This window comes from Balaenoptera acutorostrata, chromosome 19, assembly GCF_949987535.1.
Source record: "Balaenoptera acutorostrata chromosome 19, mBalAcu1.1, whole genome shotgun sequence".
NCBI lineage: Eukaryota > Metazoa > Chordata > Mammalia > Artiodactyla > Balaenopteridae > Balaenoptera > Balaenoptera acutorostrata.
Genome location: NC_080082.1, coordinates 63,523,081 through 63,538,718, shown reverse-complemented (window position 1 = coordinate 63,538,718; position 15,638 = coordinate 63,523,081). Strand labels below are relative to the sequence as shown.

The following is a 15,638-nucleotide window of genomic DNA, read 5'->3' as shown; positions in this document are numbered from 1 at the left end:
CTCAGTGGCTGCGTCCTTGGCTGGAGGTGGGGCACTGCTTCCCGCTTCCGTGCTGGGTCTGTGCCTGCCCGTCATGGGGTGGGACGGGGCTTCAGGAAGAGCGGCTAGTTGGAGCAGAGGTCCCAACCCAGGGCCCACGTGGTCACAAGTTGGCTTGGTACAGAGCAGGAAGGGTCAGCCGGGCGAGGGGTAGGGGCTGTGAATATTGGGTTGGGGAGCTTGGGTCTTGCCATCACTGCTTTTGCAACAAATTTGAGTCAGCTGCCAACATTTAAAACTTGGGGTAGTTCACATATAAAAGTCCGGGGTTTTGACTTTTCTGAGTAAACAGGACTCCGACAGTGCGAGCTGTTCAGTCCTGCTCGGCGGCAGTTGGCTGGAGCCAAGTAGGAGCAATCCTCCAAGTTGGGGCATTCATTCATTCACTCGCCCATTCGTGGTCCTGTTCTGCTTGCCTGGCCCTGTCCTACGTGTTGGTGGTACAGTAGTGCATGAGACAGGGAACGATCCGGTACATTTTAGGAGGAGAGGCATGAGGCACCCAGGGACAAGATAAATGTGTTGCCAGTGGTAGTGCTGCGGAGAGAAAGCAGAGGGGGCGGCAGGGGTTAGGGAGGCTGGTGTGCGCGTGTGCAGGAGTGCGTGCCTGGCGGAACACTCTGATTGGCCCAGAGGGGGCGTGGCAGACCACGATTGGTCCGGGATTGGTCCAAAACTGGGGCCTGTCTGATTGCAACACCGAATGTCAGGCTGTGACATTTTGTACAGGGTGGTCAGAAGAGGCCTTACTGGAAAGCTGGCACTGGCAGATACTTGAAGGCGTCTGGGAACGAGCCATGTGGGTATTTGAGGAAAGAGTCTTCTGGATGAGGAGAACAGCGTGGGCAAAGGGATAAAAATGTGCCTGAAATGTGGGAAAGTAGCAGGGGATGAGGTTGGAGAAGTAAGGGCTGGCCTTGTAGGAGTGTGGCCCTGGTAAGGACTTTTTTTTTTGGCCGTGCTGCGTGGCTTGCGGGATCTAAGCTCCCCGACCAGGGATTGAATCTGTGCCCCCTGCAGTGGAAGCGCAGGGTCCTGACCACTGGACCTCCAGGGAAACCCCAGGGGAAAACTCTTGTTTTGGGGAACTGCTTGCTTCCGTGGTTCTTTGGTTAGAAACAGGGGCTGGGGCACCAGGCAAGAGGCTGAAAGACGATTAGACACCTGCTAGGGCTGAGAGTATTCCGGGTGAAACGAACAGCATGAACTGAGGCGTGGAGACAGGGAGAGGGAAGCTGGGCACGGTTCCCGAGAAGCTTGTAAGCTTGGCAGGCTACAGGCCCTCGGCTGCCGAGCCGGAGCTTGGATTTTATCTGGTGGGACATGGGGAGCCAGGGGAGGTGTGTGAGCAGGGGAGAGTGTGGGGTTGAGGTGGGAAGGAATCTTGGAGAGATGATGGGTCTGGTTCCAGAAGGAGGCCGAGGCATGAGAGCGGCAAATAGGGGCTGAGGATCAGCTCCTGCCTGCCTAGGGCTGTGCCTCTGGTCCCTTCCCATCTGATTTTGGAGGGCGCCATCTGGTGGCTCGGATAGAAGCTGAGCTCCGGGGGAGAGGCCAGCAGGAATTGGTTGGGGTGGGGAGGGCAGCTTGTCAGGGGGCACTTTGGGGAAGCAGAAGCGTCCACGCTGAACCAGGTTGGGATCCAGAGAAAACCAGTCCCAAACCAGCCTCGCCACCCACCCAGATGACGGGAAAAACTTGCTGGCTGGCCAGAGGGAAAAGGAGCTGTTGCTGAGGAGGTAGGAAGCTTCCTGTTAGGCTGTCGTCTCACAGGATGAAGAGTGGCCAGGAAGCCTGCGACACATTCAGGAGGCAGCCACTTCTCCGTAGCTGGACCCCTGGCTGGAGGTGGGGAACACGGTGTAAAAGTGGATGCTGGGAGACTAACCTAGGGGATGCGGGCAGGCTTTTCCAAAGAGGGTATTTGAGCTGGGTCAGGACAGCTGAATAGGAGTTCAACAGGCAGAGAATCGTTACAGCCAGCAGAAACCAGCAATTGTTAAAACCCCAGTGGTTGAAGGGGTTTGGGGAGTGTGTGGAGAAGGGCAGGACCAGAATGCACTGGGGATGAGGAGGTGAGAGACGAGGTTGGAGACGTAGGGACCAAACCACTCAGGGCCTCGAATGCCAGGCTATGGGGCTAAGACGGCGATGGGGAGCCAGAAAAGGATTTTGAGCAAGGGGTGGACTGGGGCATTGGGTGTTCAGAAGATCCCTCTGGAGTGAACTAGAGGATAGACTGGAGGCTGGGAGGCCAGGAGGAAGCCTGAGCTGGGAGGATTCAGAGAAAGAAACCACAGAGAGTGGGGACATCTGCTAGATTCCTTTCCTGTGAGGCTGTTGCTGGGGTGAGGGGCAGGTTCCTGGCCCCTGGTACCCGGGTAGAGAAGGGACAGCAGTTGACACCGCCTGCTAAGAGGAGGCTATTTATAGACTGGGCAGCATTATCACAATACGCAGGGCTCCCGAGCGCAAGCACTTGCCCTAAATTGTCTCAATGCCCGTTCTCGGCCAATCCGAGAGCACTTCTCAGGAGACTCCATTATGGGCGGGCCGCTTTATCTAACCGGACGGGGTAAGACCAAGGCTGGAACAGGTCGGCGATCCCTGGAGGGATCTACTTCCGTTGGTGGGGGCAGTCTGCAGAGTCCGTTCTCCCGCGGGGCTGCTGCCTGGAAACTTAGCAGAGGGGCGGGGAAGGATCAAATGACTTCCGTTTCCACCTCGTCTTCCAGCCTCTTTTTTTGCTTCTTCATTACCGCTTCCAGCTCTGACACTTTCTCTTTGTCCTGGAGCAGGGGTGGAAAATCAGGACGTTGGAGGCAGAGCCCTCAGCGCCCTCCCCCGTCCGGGCTCGGGGACGAGCGCCTGCCTCACCTCCAGCAGCGAGCGCTGCACTGTGATCTGGCTGTACACGCGCGCCCCCTCCTCGGGGCTCAGCGCCCGGAACTTCTCTTTCTGCAGCGAGAATAGCTGCGCGCCGCTCAGTGCGCCTAGCGCCGCCACGGTCCTGAGCAGGGGCATCCAGGGCACAGTCAGGCCTGTTGGCCAATCACGGCTCAAGCCTCCTCAGCCCCACCAACCACTTTACGCCCGCTTAGCCCTTTGTCCAATCTGAGCAGCATTCTAGCTCTCAAGCCGGGGGGCGGCCGCTGCTGATGGCTCCTGAATCCCCATCCACCAATCATAGCGCGCCGTGGTGGTGGTGGTGGTGGGGAGGGGCTGCCTTCCAAGGGAGGCGGGGCTTCCCTGGAGACTCCAATCGGAGCCTGGAAAAACATGCCAATCACAGCCTGACAGTCATAGTTGCTATCAGACAGACCCCCGTTTTGGACCAATCCTAGTCTCCCGTGGTCTGCCGTGCCCGCTCTGGGCCAATCGGAGCGCTCCGCCTCTAGCGCCGGTATCTCCGGATCCCCTAGCCGGCACCTGCCAAACTCACCCTGAACTAAAGCCCTTGCCCTGCAGCCAGGCGCGGACCTCCGAAGCGTTGGAGCGCGGGCTGAGCTGCGGCTCCGGGGTGCGGGGCCCCGGGGCTGCGCGGCTGGGGCCCACGAGGCCCTGGGCCAGGCGTGCCTGCAGCTCCTCGTTGATACTGAGCATCTGGGAGAATTTCTCTGCAGGCGGGAAACCGGGAGGGAGGGCGGACTCAGGGCGACGGGCCCTGGGTTCAGAGGGTCGGGGACCTCCAGCGTCCTCGTGATGGGTCGGGAGTCTGTTTAATCTTTCTGAGCCTCGGTTTCTCTGCCTGGAAAGCGAGGACAAGGACCGCTCCCTCGAAGGGGTGCCCCCACCACTCACCCTTCTTGCTGGAGTCCAAGTTGTTGAGGCTCTCGCAGCTGTCCCTGGGAGACCGAGACCGAGACGGAGCCGGAGCCTGGGTCCGCGCTGGTCGGGGACCGGGAGCCGGAGCCAGGGCCGGCGCTGGTGGGGGAGGGGGCGGGGGGGGAGGAGCCGGGGCCGAGGCTGGTGGGGGAGGGAGAGCCGGAGCCACGGCCGGCGCTGGTGGTGGAGGGGGAGCCGGAGCCGGGGCTGACACTGGTGGTGGAGGGGGAAAGGGAGTGCTACTCTCCTAGAGAGGGGAAAAAGAGGAGAGCACCTGGATCACAAAGAGGACTGAGTCCCAGTCCCCTTCGCCTGGAGGTGAATTTCCGAATCCTCAGCCACTTCCCCTGCCAGTGACTTTGACCCCTTATCCCCCGCGCCTCTTGTTCCCAGGACGCAGGATCTGACCCCTAGCCCCTCTTCCCTCAAGACCCAGGAGTCTGCCCTGGCTCACCAGGCTGCGGCCCCCACGCGGCCCCGGGTGGGGTGTCAGGATATTATAGGGTACATATCCCTCCTGTCCCCTCTGGTCCCGAACCTTCCACCACTTGCGCTGGTCATCCAGGACCTGGAAGAGGTACAGGGGAGGGTTCAGAGGCTGTGTCTGTAGCTAGGGCTGGGTGGACTCCAGCCCCCCAGCCCCCGACCCCGTCCCCCACTCCTCTGACCTCCAGTATGTCCCACTGCTTGACGGGCAGCTCGCTGCTATTGCGCGCCTGGAAGTCATAATTACATAGGACCCACTTGCCCGCCGGCTCCAGCCCCTGGGGCTCAGCTTCTGGTTCCTGGTCTTGGTGACTGAGGAGAAGGGGAAGGGTTGGGGGGTAAGGAGGCAGCCAGCTCCACTGCTCTGGACTGTAGGGTGTTGGTGTGAGCTGGGGTTAAAGCCAAGCAGGGGTCGAGGCAGGGGAGGCAGGTTAATACTGTTAACGGAGGTTTGAAATTGGAATACCGGTTTGGATATATTGTGCTCCTTATGTGCCTGGTACCATGCAGTAAGCACTGATATGAGTACTAGCATCAGCTCCATTTTATAGGTGAGAACATTCAGGCTCAGAGAAATAAAATGACTCTCTCCAGATTACACAGCTAGAGACAGCTGTTATTTATTGAGCATCTACTGTGTACTGGACTTATGCATAATGATAACTCATAAGCATAATAAAAACAATAGTTAACACTTATATAGCACTTATTACATGCCAGACACTGTTCAAAGTCTGCTACATATATTAGCTGATTTGATGCTAGAGACAACACTTGGTAGAATCATGAGTTTGGATCCCCTAGTTCCTTCCTCCCTCCAGAGACCCAATTATTATCTCCATTTTACAGGAAAGGAACAGTGATATAAAGTGACACGGTGATGTAAAGGTCACAGAGCAAGAAAGAGGTGTAGTCAGACTGGGACCCGGGCAGGCTGGCCCCAGAGCTCACGTCCTGAGTAATTCCATTCTACTTGCACACAGCTGGACGTGAACCTGAGTGCTCCCATGACCCTGAGCTCCTAACTGCTAGCCTGTACAACCTCACAGACTTCTCCCTCTTTCAGGGAGGGATTATTATTATTTCCATTCCCCTCCTGCCCCCTGCAAAGAACTTGAAGCGCAAAAAAAAAAAGGTGAGTTAAAAGCTGTGGGTGTAAAAAAAAAAAAAAAAAACTGTGGGTGTCAAGCTCAAGATTCAGAAGCGCACCGAGAGGGGGGGTCCGCTAGACCAGGCAGCTGGGGGGAGGGGGAGCAGACTTTTAGCTCTGACAACCCAGTAAAAGGCACCTTAGCCCAGATCAGGCCTACCTGTGCAAGGGAGAGGGGAGTCTTCAGGGCCGAGGCACCCCCTGTGTGGGGCCGGCGCCAGCTCCCAGCACGCCGCCGTCTCTGCTGAGACTCTCTGCCCGAGCCCTCACCCAGACCCCCGTCTGCTCCTCCAGACCTGCTGCTTTGTTGTCTTCTCATCCCACGCAGTTTCCCTCCCATCTGCCCCGCGACTTGCCCAAGGAATCCTAGCTCCTCTAGGCCCTTCTTCCCCCGGGACCCAAGAGTCTGCACCGCCATTGCTTGTTGGAACTATGAATTTGCACCCCCAGTTCTTTCCTCCTCCAGAGACCTAGGAGTCCAGATCTCAAGCTTTAATTTCCTCGACCTTTTAACGCTTAAAAGGTCCCAGTGTGACACCCAGCAGGGACTGAGACAATTGCTCTAGAGCCTTGGGAAAGCAAGGGTCCAGCCTCCCAGCCTTTACCTCTCTCAGGAGCCCAGAGATACTACCACTTCCTAACTTTCCCAGAAACTTGTCCCTTGGCCCTTTAAGTCCCAAGCCTACTTCCCTGGGTCTCCAAGGTCCCAAGCACCAGACTTGAGCTCTTCTTCAAAACCCAATATCTAATTCCCCAGCCTCTTCTCTCCAACACCCAGGACTCTGTCCAAATAGGGACCCAGGCAGGGAGCTTCCCAGGCCCTGGGAAACCAAACTGCCTTCTTCCAGACCTTTGGGGATCTAGGGGTCCCTCTCAGACTTTACCCACTCCCAGCACCCTCCTCCCTTAGACCCTGGAATCTGGGCCTCCAGTTCCCTCCTCCCTTGAACCCAGAAGTCTGGGCCCCACTCCCTCCCTCGTTGATCCTCCCCCCTCTCCCAGCCCCGGCCCCTGCCTCATTGCCACCTCACCCACCTTCGAACAGCCGGGAAGACAAAAGGAAAAAGAAAAAAGGGGAAGCGGAGTCAGCACTGGGAGCCCCCAGGACGCACCCCTCCTTGACCCCAACTGGCCCGACTCACCCATTGACACTCACCCATTGACAGCGACCTGAGGAGCGCTTTGCTGCAGGAGACGAGAGCAGTAGATCAGCTGGGGCCAGGCCTGCGCCCCAGAATTCCGAGTCACGGCCCCCCTGTGTCACCTGGGGGAGCTTAAGCCTTAGCCTCACCTGCTGGCGCCGCCGCTCGTGCTGTAGCTGTTTCTCTACTGGGTCCTCCCAGGCGCGGCCCTGTGGGTCCGTGGCTGGGGGCTCCCAGCCACTGTAGAACTCAGGTCTGTATGGGGGTCCCTCCTCTGAGGGTAGCTCCATCCTGCAGCCAAGGAGGGGCAAGGGATCCTCAGGGATCCTGGTCTGACCTCCCTGTCAGTAACTTCATGAAGTTTTCCCCCTCCCCTTAAGCCTTGTTCTATTCCAACAATTCTAATCTTACCCCCTTTTGCCAAGCCCTGCCCCTGCCTCTAAGCTGCATCCACGACATCAACTATATTTGTAAATACCCTGATTCCATTCATGCTCCGCCCTGGCCTCTGAATCTCACCTCTGATTCCAAACCATGTTTCTAGCTACACACATCCCGTCCCTTTCCCCTAAGCCCAGCATCTAGCTCTGCACTTACTCCCTTGAAGCTCTCAGCCTCCAAGCGCAAAGACTGCGCTCCCTTTCCAAAACCACAGACCAAACGTTTCCTAAGCCCGCCCCTTCGGCATAGCCTCACTCCATTCCTCTAAGTCCTGCCTTTTATTCCGGTTTGAGTTTTGGAGTCTTTTTTTTTTTTTTTAATCATGCTACGAAAAACCTAACTACCTAACTTTAAGATTTATTTTTGCAACTTTTTTAAACAGAAAAAACAACACACTCCTTGGGGAAAGGTGAGTGACTGAGAGGACAGGTCCTGGGTACAAATTACTACGACAGAGCCTGGAGTTGATAGGCCTGCCTAGGAGAGAACCACGGGCACTGCCACACCACCAAAGAGGCTCAGCAGACCGTTTCATACGCCACGCAAAGCTGCTGACCTTCCCTCCAATCGGATCGTGGCATCTGACCTAGTCCCACCTGAACTTCAATTTCTTTGGCGACACCCTCTAGCTAAGCCCCACAGCTAACCTACCCTCCTAGCCCCATCTTTCCAACAGCCCCGCCACTTCTTCTCAACCCCACCCCTAAATCCACGCCTCCTGCTTCCCAGCCCTGTTCCTCCAATCACCACGCTCCCAGCCCCCCGCCCCGCCCCGCCCCGCCCCTGAATCACCACGCCTCCTGCCTTCCAGGCCTGTCTCTCCAATCACCACGACCCCAGCCTCCCAGCCCCGCCCCTTACCCCGGGCGGGTCCAAGAGTCCCCCAACGAGGTCCAGAGCGTGTTTTCAAGTTGGGTGACGTTGTCCCACAGCAGCGCCACAGCCTCGGAAGTCAGATGCGGCCGCCGCACGCAGCTCGCAAACTGGGGGCCGCCCAAGGTGTCCACAATCTGGCAGGGGCGCAGGAGTGGGCAAGCTATCAGACCTTCTTGAAGTGGAACCCTCCTGCTGCAGGCAGCCCTGAGGGCTGAGGCCGGGGGTGTCTCACCATTTGCAGAGGTCCGAACAGGAAGTGCAGCAGTTCTGGGGAGGAGGGGTTGGCGATGTTGCCGCGCAGCCGGCCCTGTGGAGTCGGGGAGGTGCTGGTATTAGTGCGCGGACAGGTCAGGTTTGTTATTCCCCTCGCCCCCTGACGCCCCGGGATGAACGCGTCCTCACCAGCAAGCTGAAGGCGTACTTGATTTTCTGAAGCACATCGATGCACTCAGCCTCTGAGGGCGGCTTGGCCCGCAGCGTCAGGAGGCCCTCTGTGGGTAGAGAGGCAGGCGCGGTGATGGGGGACATGCAGACAGCGTCAGGCAGGGTCGAAGAGAGAGGCAGAGACCCAGTGAGATCGCGATAGGGAGTGAAACTGGCAGGGGGCGCAAGGGGAGACCCAAGGGAGCGGGTGGATATTTGGGAGTGGCCAGGAAGGGGGTGTTCAGGATTGCCTCTCTGTGGCGCCTCCTCACCCCCCGCCTCCCGGTGCCGGGTCCTGCGGCTGCGCTCTCGGTGCTCCAGCACTCGGGTGGCCTCGGCAGACTTCTGCAGCCTTGATACGAAGGTCTCCACGTCGTCGAACACGTGGTTCAGGATGTCCTGGGGGGCAGAGCAGGGGGATGCGTGGGACCCCTGAATCTCGGACCCTCATCCCCCCTGTCCAAGCCCTCTCAAACCAAGAGCGCTTAGGCACATTCAGGCCAGGCCACGCCCTCTGATGCTTGACCCTGCCCCCATTCTGTCACACACACACCGGCCACACCCCCAGAAGTCTGACCAAGTCCCCAGAACCAAGCCCCACCCCCTGACAGAAGATTCACACCTGCAGCCAGTCCCGCCCCGGCCCTAGCCCCGCCTCACTCACCACTTCCCGCTCCGCCTGCAGACTGGCCAGGTCTGGGCCCCGGGGGCCCAGGTCCCGAGAGGCCGGGTCAGCGCTACTGCAGACCTCCGCCCGGCCCGGCCTCCGCATCTCTTCAGTCTCTGGGATGGGGTCCGCCTGGGGTCGCCCGCGGCCCGCGGCTGGCTCCGCCGTGTTGATCGCGGCGCGGACCGTCGGGCGGTGCTGCGGGGGCGGGGTCTCGGCGGCGGGAGAGGGGTGGCACTGCAGCTCCTTTCGCGTGGCCCTGCGGGGGAAGAAGGGGAAACTGAGGCTGGGCACACCGAGGGATCCGGGGAGGGGAGAAATTCGGGCCTTCAATCTGAAACACTGTGGCCCAAAGGGGTCAAACCTAGGCTCTCAGTGGTAGGGAGAAATCTGATATATAGGGGATGGGAGCGCACCTCTCCGGAGGGAAACTGAGGCAGAGGGAGGAGAAACCGACGGGAGGGGAGTACACTTGGTACAGGGTTTGTTTGACTCCATTTAAAACTCGTTCTGCTCTAGGCTAGTGGTATCCACCGATTTCTCGGATGGGGAAACTGAGGCCCAAAGAGGGGAGCCGGCCCCCCAGAGACCTCCCCGTCGTCTCTTCTCCCCCGCTTGCAGTCCGGCCCCCTTACCTGAGCGCCGCCGCCCTGCGCTCCCCGCGGCCCGAGCGGTAGTTGTGCAGAGCCCCCTGGATGTCCTCTCGGATCAACTCCGCCTGTCAATCACGCCGTCAGGCCACGACCCCTACCCACCCACTGCCCGCCCAGGCGGCTCTCCGGATCGATTCCTCAGCTCGGCCCCAGACCAGGTCCAGTCATCGCTTACGCACTGCGCCCACGCACGTCCACGCCCTAAACTCACACCCCGGCCCTTAGACTGTCCCTGCCTTAGGCCACTCCCCCAACCACGGAGGCCCCGTCCAGATGGCACTTCGCCCCTAGACCACACTCACTCCCATCCTAGTTCTGGCTGCTCCCCAAGACCCTCACTTCCATGTTCTGTCCACGTTCTGTCCGAGCTCTTAGCCTCCGTCTCCATTCTGCCCTCCCGTTCCTTCTCGACCCTACGTTCAATCTGTCCTCAAATCCCCCTCCCTCCCAGAATTCCTTTACAGGTCGCGCCCCCTCCGCTGGCCCTGACCCCGCCTTTGCCGCACACCATGCCCCCCGTCTTAGAGGCTCCGCCCCGTTGGAGGTCCGGCTCCGGACTCCGCCCAGTTTCAGCTCCGCCCCCGGAATCCGCAGGGTCTCAGCCCTGTCCTGGGCTGCGGCCCCGGCCCCGGTTCGCTCACCTCCAGACGCAGACCCTGGAAGAAGTGCACGTCGGGCTGCGTGCGCTCGGGCTCCTGGCACACGAGCAGCAGCAGTGAGCAGCTCTGGCCCGGCGGTATCACCGTGTCGCAACGCACGATGGCGCTCAGCGGGTACGACTCCAGCTCCTCCTGTGGGGTGGAGGGTGGGACAGCGGGTAAACTGAGACCCTGAGCCAAGGATACTCCTAAGTGGTGACAGCAGTGCCAGCACGTACAGGCACTGCGCACGGCAACCTCCACCCCAAGTTGAGGGGCCAGGGATAACACCCCTGTTTAATAGATGGGGCTAATGAGGCTCAAAAAGGGGGCGGGGGTCCCTTGCCAAAGTTTCCAGAGGAAGGACGTGCAGGAATCAAGATTCACACTCAGATCCCTGACGTCCCTAGGGCTCTCCATGCCTTGGCCGGCTCAGTCCAAGCTGCTCCTTCCACCCACGTGCCCCGTGGCACCTTGGAGACTGGGTCCAGCAGCGCAACGTGTTTGGGAGACACGCGCAGCAGCATGTCCTGGGCCCAGACGCGGCCTTGGCTGTCCATGAGGGCCAGCTTACGCGAGGCGTCCTCCACCGTGTGCACGCCATCCTCCTCACCCAGGCAGAAGGTCACCAGGTGCTGGAGAAAGCAGCGAGTCCCAGGATGAAGCCAGGTGGGCTGAGAATCCCCTGGAATCAGCCTTCCAGCCTGCGACTAACCACACCTCCTCCGGGAAGCCTTCTCTGATCACCTGCCCCACCTCCTCCCAGTGCCCTTTGTGTGTCTTTCCTGGGTCTAGCTCTCCAGCTAGACCCCTTGAAGGCAGAGAATGGTCTGGATTATATCTAGTTCCTTCTAAGCAGTTCTACCTCCGTTAGAGCACCTGGCAATTTTGCTGGTGCCTCTGGACCTTGTCTGACCCCTGCTCATCCAGGATTGCATCTGATTTGTCCCTGTGGTCCAACTATCCAGCACAGAAGTTGGTCCAGAGGAAAAGTTGGCAGATTCAAGTGGAATTGAGTTCCTCCACTGAATACCCACATCTGAAGCAAGGCAGAAGAAGTCCATTTTGCAGATGAGCAAACTGAGTTTCCCAAGTTCTTTCTGCTTGGAGGTCCAACTGCTTTCAACACCCCCATCTCCTCAGGCCTGCCTTGCCTCCTGCAAGACTCCCCGTGGCGACACAGACCCCAGACTCACATTGACTGGATATTGGGAAACATCGGCCATAACCTCAGTGGAGTAACGCTTCCTCTGTTCTGTGGGGGGAGAAGGAGAATGGCTGCAGGAGACCCAGCTCCCAGCCCCTTCCTGCTCAGACTCAGGAGTCCAGACCCCCAGCCCCCTCCCCTCCAGACCCAGGAGTCCAGACCCCCAGCCCCTCCTCCCTCAGAAAAGGAGTCCAGACCCCCAAACCCTTCTCCCATCAGATCCAGGAGTTTGGGTCCTCAGTTACCTCCTCCCTCAGACCTAGTTTCTCTTGGCCCGGGGCTTTCTTGCCCCTCAACTCACCATAGATAGACTTGGCACTCCGTTTGGGAGAAGCTTCTGGGCTAGTGAAGGAAAAGAGGGGTGAGAGGGGCCTTGGGAATTGGGGGCAGATCATGGGAGTTTTGAGTGCCAAGCAGAGCTTGTGAGGGCAGTGGGGAGCCATGGAGGGTTTTGAGCAGGGGAGGGCAGGGCCAGAGCTGGACTTTAACAAGACAAGTATGGCAGTGGTACTGGGTGGTGGTGGCGAGTGTGGTCTCTACTGTCACACAGACCTGGGTTCGAATCCCCTGTCAGCTACTGCTTTGTCATAAGACCCCGGGTGGGAGACAATCTCTCCTGCTTCAGTTTCCCTTTCCGTAAGACGGGGGTTAGTTACCCTATAGTGTCTGTCTGGTAGGTCTGTTGGGCGAATTCAGTGAGGTGATGCAGTTGGAATGTTGTGCAGCCTTAGTAACTGTTATTATCATTATTATGATGATGCAAAGGGCTTAACACACAGTAGTTGCTCAATAAATGGGTTTTTTTGTGTGGCTGCGCTGTGCGGCGTGGCTTGCAGGATCTCAGTTCCCTGACCAGGGATTGAACCTGGGCCACGGCACTGAAAGCGTGAAATCCTAACCACTAGACCACCAGGGAACTCCCAATAAATGGGATTTTTTACAGTAGCATTAGTATTGGGAGTAGATGGAAAGTTATCTTCTTCTCCTCCTACCCCCACGGGCCAGGTTCTTTTCAGCCAAATCCTTCTCTGTCTCTTGCCCTTGACCTCCTCTTCAAGGTCACTTTCTCTGAGAAGAATTCTCGAGTCCCCATTTCCACAGAAATAACAGAAGCTCAGAGCTTGGTTGGGGTCGGAGATGAGAGATGAAGGATGAGAAACTCTTTTAGTCAAACCTCTGCTCCTCATCCCGCTCTTATCAGTCAAATCTCCCCACAATTTGATTACCTCTGGGCTGGAGAACTCATTCCCTTCCATCTCCCGTGCAGCTATTCCCATGCTTCTCTCTTTATCCTTCTCCCTGCTCACTCCAGGAGACTTGACCCTTCATTATAAACAGCCCTGAGTTTTTAGCAAAGGGTCAATATTTAATAATAAGATATAACAACTGGGAATTCCCTGGAGGTCCAGTGGTTAGGACTCAGTGATTTCAGTGCCGTGGGCCCGGGTTCCATCCCTGGTTGGGGAACTAAGATCCCATGTGCCACGCAGCGCAGCCAAAAAAAGAAAAAGAAAAGGTAACAACGATAGCCTAGCAGTTCTCATGAGTTGAACACCTGCTGTTGGTCAGATGCTCTGCTAAGTCCTGTATGTGCATTAGCCGATCAAGCTCTCAAAATTGTCCCTGTTTCACGGAGGAGGGACTGAGGCTTGAAGAGGTGATGTCCTTTGGCCAGGGCCACACCACTGCTGAAAGTTAGCTCCTGGATTTGAACCCAGGTCTGTCTGCTTGGCAGCAGGAGGGAGGCAGCTCAGGTGGTCTTCAGAGTGTCCAGGCCTGGGCTGCTGTAAATGCCACCTGCGGGTGTGGATGAAAGGGTGGGGGGGGGGAAGGGTGGGGCGGCCGGGGGACCTGGTGGGCGGGGGTCCTTACCCAGTGCTGGTGTTCATGGTGCCGAGAATGGGGAGCTCCTGCCACCTGGAGCCCTGGGAGCCAGCAAAGAGGTGAGGCCTGGCCTGATCGCAGGACCTATGATTCCTGCCCCTCCCGGCTCAGACCAGGAATCCGGGCCCCCAGCCCCTCCTCCCTCAGACCCAGATGTCCAGGCCCTCAGGCCCTTGTCCCTCAGACCAGGAATCTAGACCTGCAGGCCCTCCTCCCTCAGACCAGGAATCCAGGCCCCCTGACCCTCCTCCCTCAGACCCAGGGGTCCGGGCCCCCAGCCCCTCCTCCTTCACACCTGGTACACTTCCCCACCCCCAATTCCTCAGGGCTCCGTACATGCAGCTCCCTAGTCTATGTGTACTCCATTTTCCTTCCTCTACCCAGGGATCCTGTCTCCCTGTCTTCTAGCCTTTCACCTTCTCAGGGGCCCAGGAGTCCAGACTCAGAGCTCCTTGTCCCTTGGAACTAAAGGGTTTTGACACCAAATCTCCTCAGAGAACCATTCATCCAATTCTTCAGCCCCTACGACCCCATAGTCTTCCCTTAGGTGTTAGGGTCCGACCTCCAGCCCCTAGCTCTTCAGAACTAGACTTTAGTTCCCCCAGCCTTTCCTGTGTCTGGACCCAGGAGTCTGGGCCCCCTGCTCCCCTCCCCCAGACCCAGGAGTCCCCACCGCCAGCCCCTCCTCGCTAGGACCCAGCTCTCTTCCCTGGGCCCCCTCCTCACCTGCTGCTCAAGCTCTGTCAGACGGGAGGCTCTGAGCTCTTCTCTCCCTTCCAGACAGGGGCCTCTCCTTCCTGCTCACTCCCAGGGCCCTCCCTCCTCCGCATACCTGAGCACTCACCTGGTACAGCCTGCTGGAGTGGCCCCTGGGCGGGGCTGGCTGACAGACCCAGGGCGCCTGCTGGGATGTCCTCAGGGGAGCCAGAACACTTATTGTCTCCATCACAACAGGAGAACAAGAACTACAGTAATTCGATGTCACACTCCTTCACGCGTCAGAAATACCCCCTTCGAATTCTCCTGGTACCTCTGCGAAGTTGATTGCCGCTTGTTCGTGGTCAATGTGGAAGGGTGGGCTTTGAACCCAGAGCCACCTTTCCATCTCCAGGGCTGGTGTCCATCCCTGCTCTGTGCACACCTCCTGTCTGGGGTTCCTACCTCCACCGGTGCCCTCGGCCCCCAGCCCTCCCCTTCCCTCCTCCTTTGGAAATGTCCCTCAGTAATTCCCAATGACGATGACAGCTAAGACTCAATGCCCAACTCTGCTCCGAGGGCATCACAAAAATGAACAGGTTCCTCAGGCATAAAAATCTCCTTTCGAGAACTTCCCCTGTGCCATGGTCCTCGCTGACTTGAGTTATACACACCGCTTCTTCCCCGAACCCAGTGAAGGGAGTGTTGGGGTGTCTCCATTTTGCAGATGAGGAAACTGAGGCTCACAAGGGCTCAGAGACTTGCTCAGAGTTACACATGCAGTGAGTGGTCTCCCTGCTGTCTTCCTCCCCAGTCCGGTCTCAATGCATGGACCCCATAGAAACCTAAATCAGCTTACGTCACTCCACTCTCAAAAGCCCTTGGTGGCTCCCCATTTCTCTGGATAAAAGAGAAGACCTTCTACAAGGCCTTAAGTGATGGTACCCTACCTCATCTCTTCCTTTGCTCCTTGAGTACCCAGATGCTGTTCTGCCTCAGGGCCTTTGCACTTGCTGTACCCTTTGCCTGGAAAGCTCTTCTCATATCCTCAGATGAGAAGAGGCTTGCTCCCTCATCTTCTTCAGGTCTTTGCTTGAATGGTACCACCTCACGGAGGCCTGGCTGGCAACCTTGTTTAACATGGCAGCACCTCTGACCCTTCCCTCCTTCAGAGTCTCTTCCCCCTCCCCCAACATTTAGTTTTTCTCCAGATCATGTATCACCCTGTAACACACTATATTACCTGTTTGTCTATTTTTTGTCTTCCCCCTTAGAATGTAAGCTTCATGACGACAAAGACTATTGTATGTTCAGTCCCCCAGTGTATCTGCAGCATATAGAATAGGGTCTTGCACGTAGTAAGCACTAGAGTGACATTTGTTGAATTACTGAGTTTTTGCATTTGGTGCACTCATGTGCATTATTGCTTCACTGAACACATGTTGACCCCACAGTCTATACTAAGAGAGGCTGGAAACCAGAGAAGACACATCCTTGTCCTGGATTGATGG

The 15,638-nt window shown here is 57.7% G+C and overlaps 1 protein-coding gene across 1 annotated transcript; it reads right to left on the bottom strand.

Annotated features, from left to right (window-relative positions):
- Positions 1–2,603: 2,603 nt before the first annotated feature.
- Positions 2,604–15,151, bottom strand: EPS8L1 (EPS8 like 1). Its single transcript, XM_057533505.1, has 20 exons — positions 14,276–15,151; positions 13,420–13,472; positions 11,849–11,889; positions 11,537–11,595; positions 10,814–10,975; positions 10,344–10,493; positions 9,685–9,767; positions 9,047–9,308; positions 8,655–8,781; positions 8,362–8,450; positions 8,192–8,266; positions 7,945–8,093; positions 6,792–6,933; positions 6,657–6,685; positions 4,533–4,662; positions 4,319–4,432; positions 3,841–4,111; positions 3,482–3,656; positions 2,917–3,049; positions 2,604–2,828 (listed from the first exon to the last, which is right to left on the bottom strand). Exons 1-20 carry the CDS (start codon positions 14,375–14,377, stop codon positions 2,742–2,744), a joined length of 2,433 nt encoding a protein of 810 aa, XP_057389488.1. The 5' UTR covers positions 14,378–15,151; the 3' UTR covers positions 2,604–2,741.
- Between the last annotated feature and the right edge of the window lie 487 nt (positions 15,152–15,638).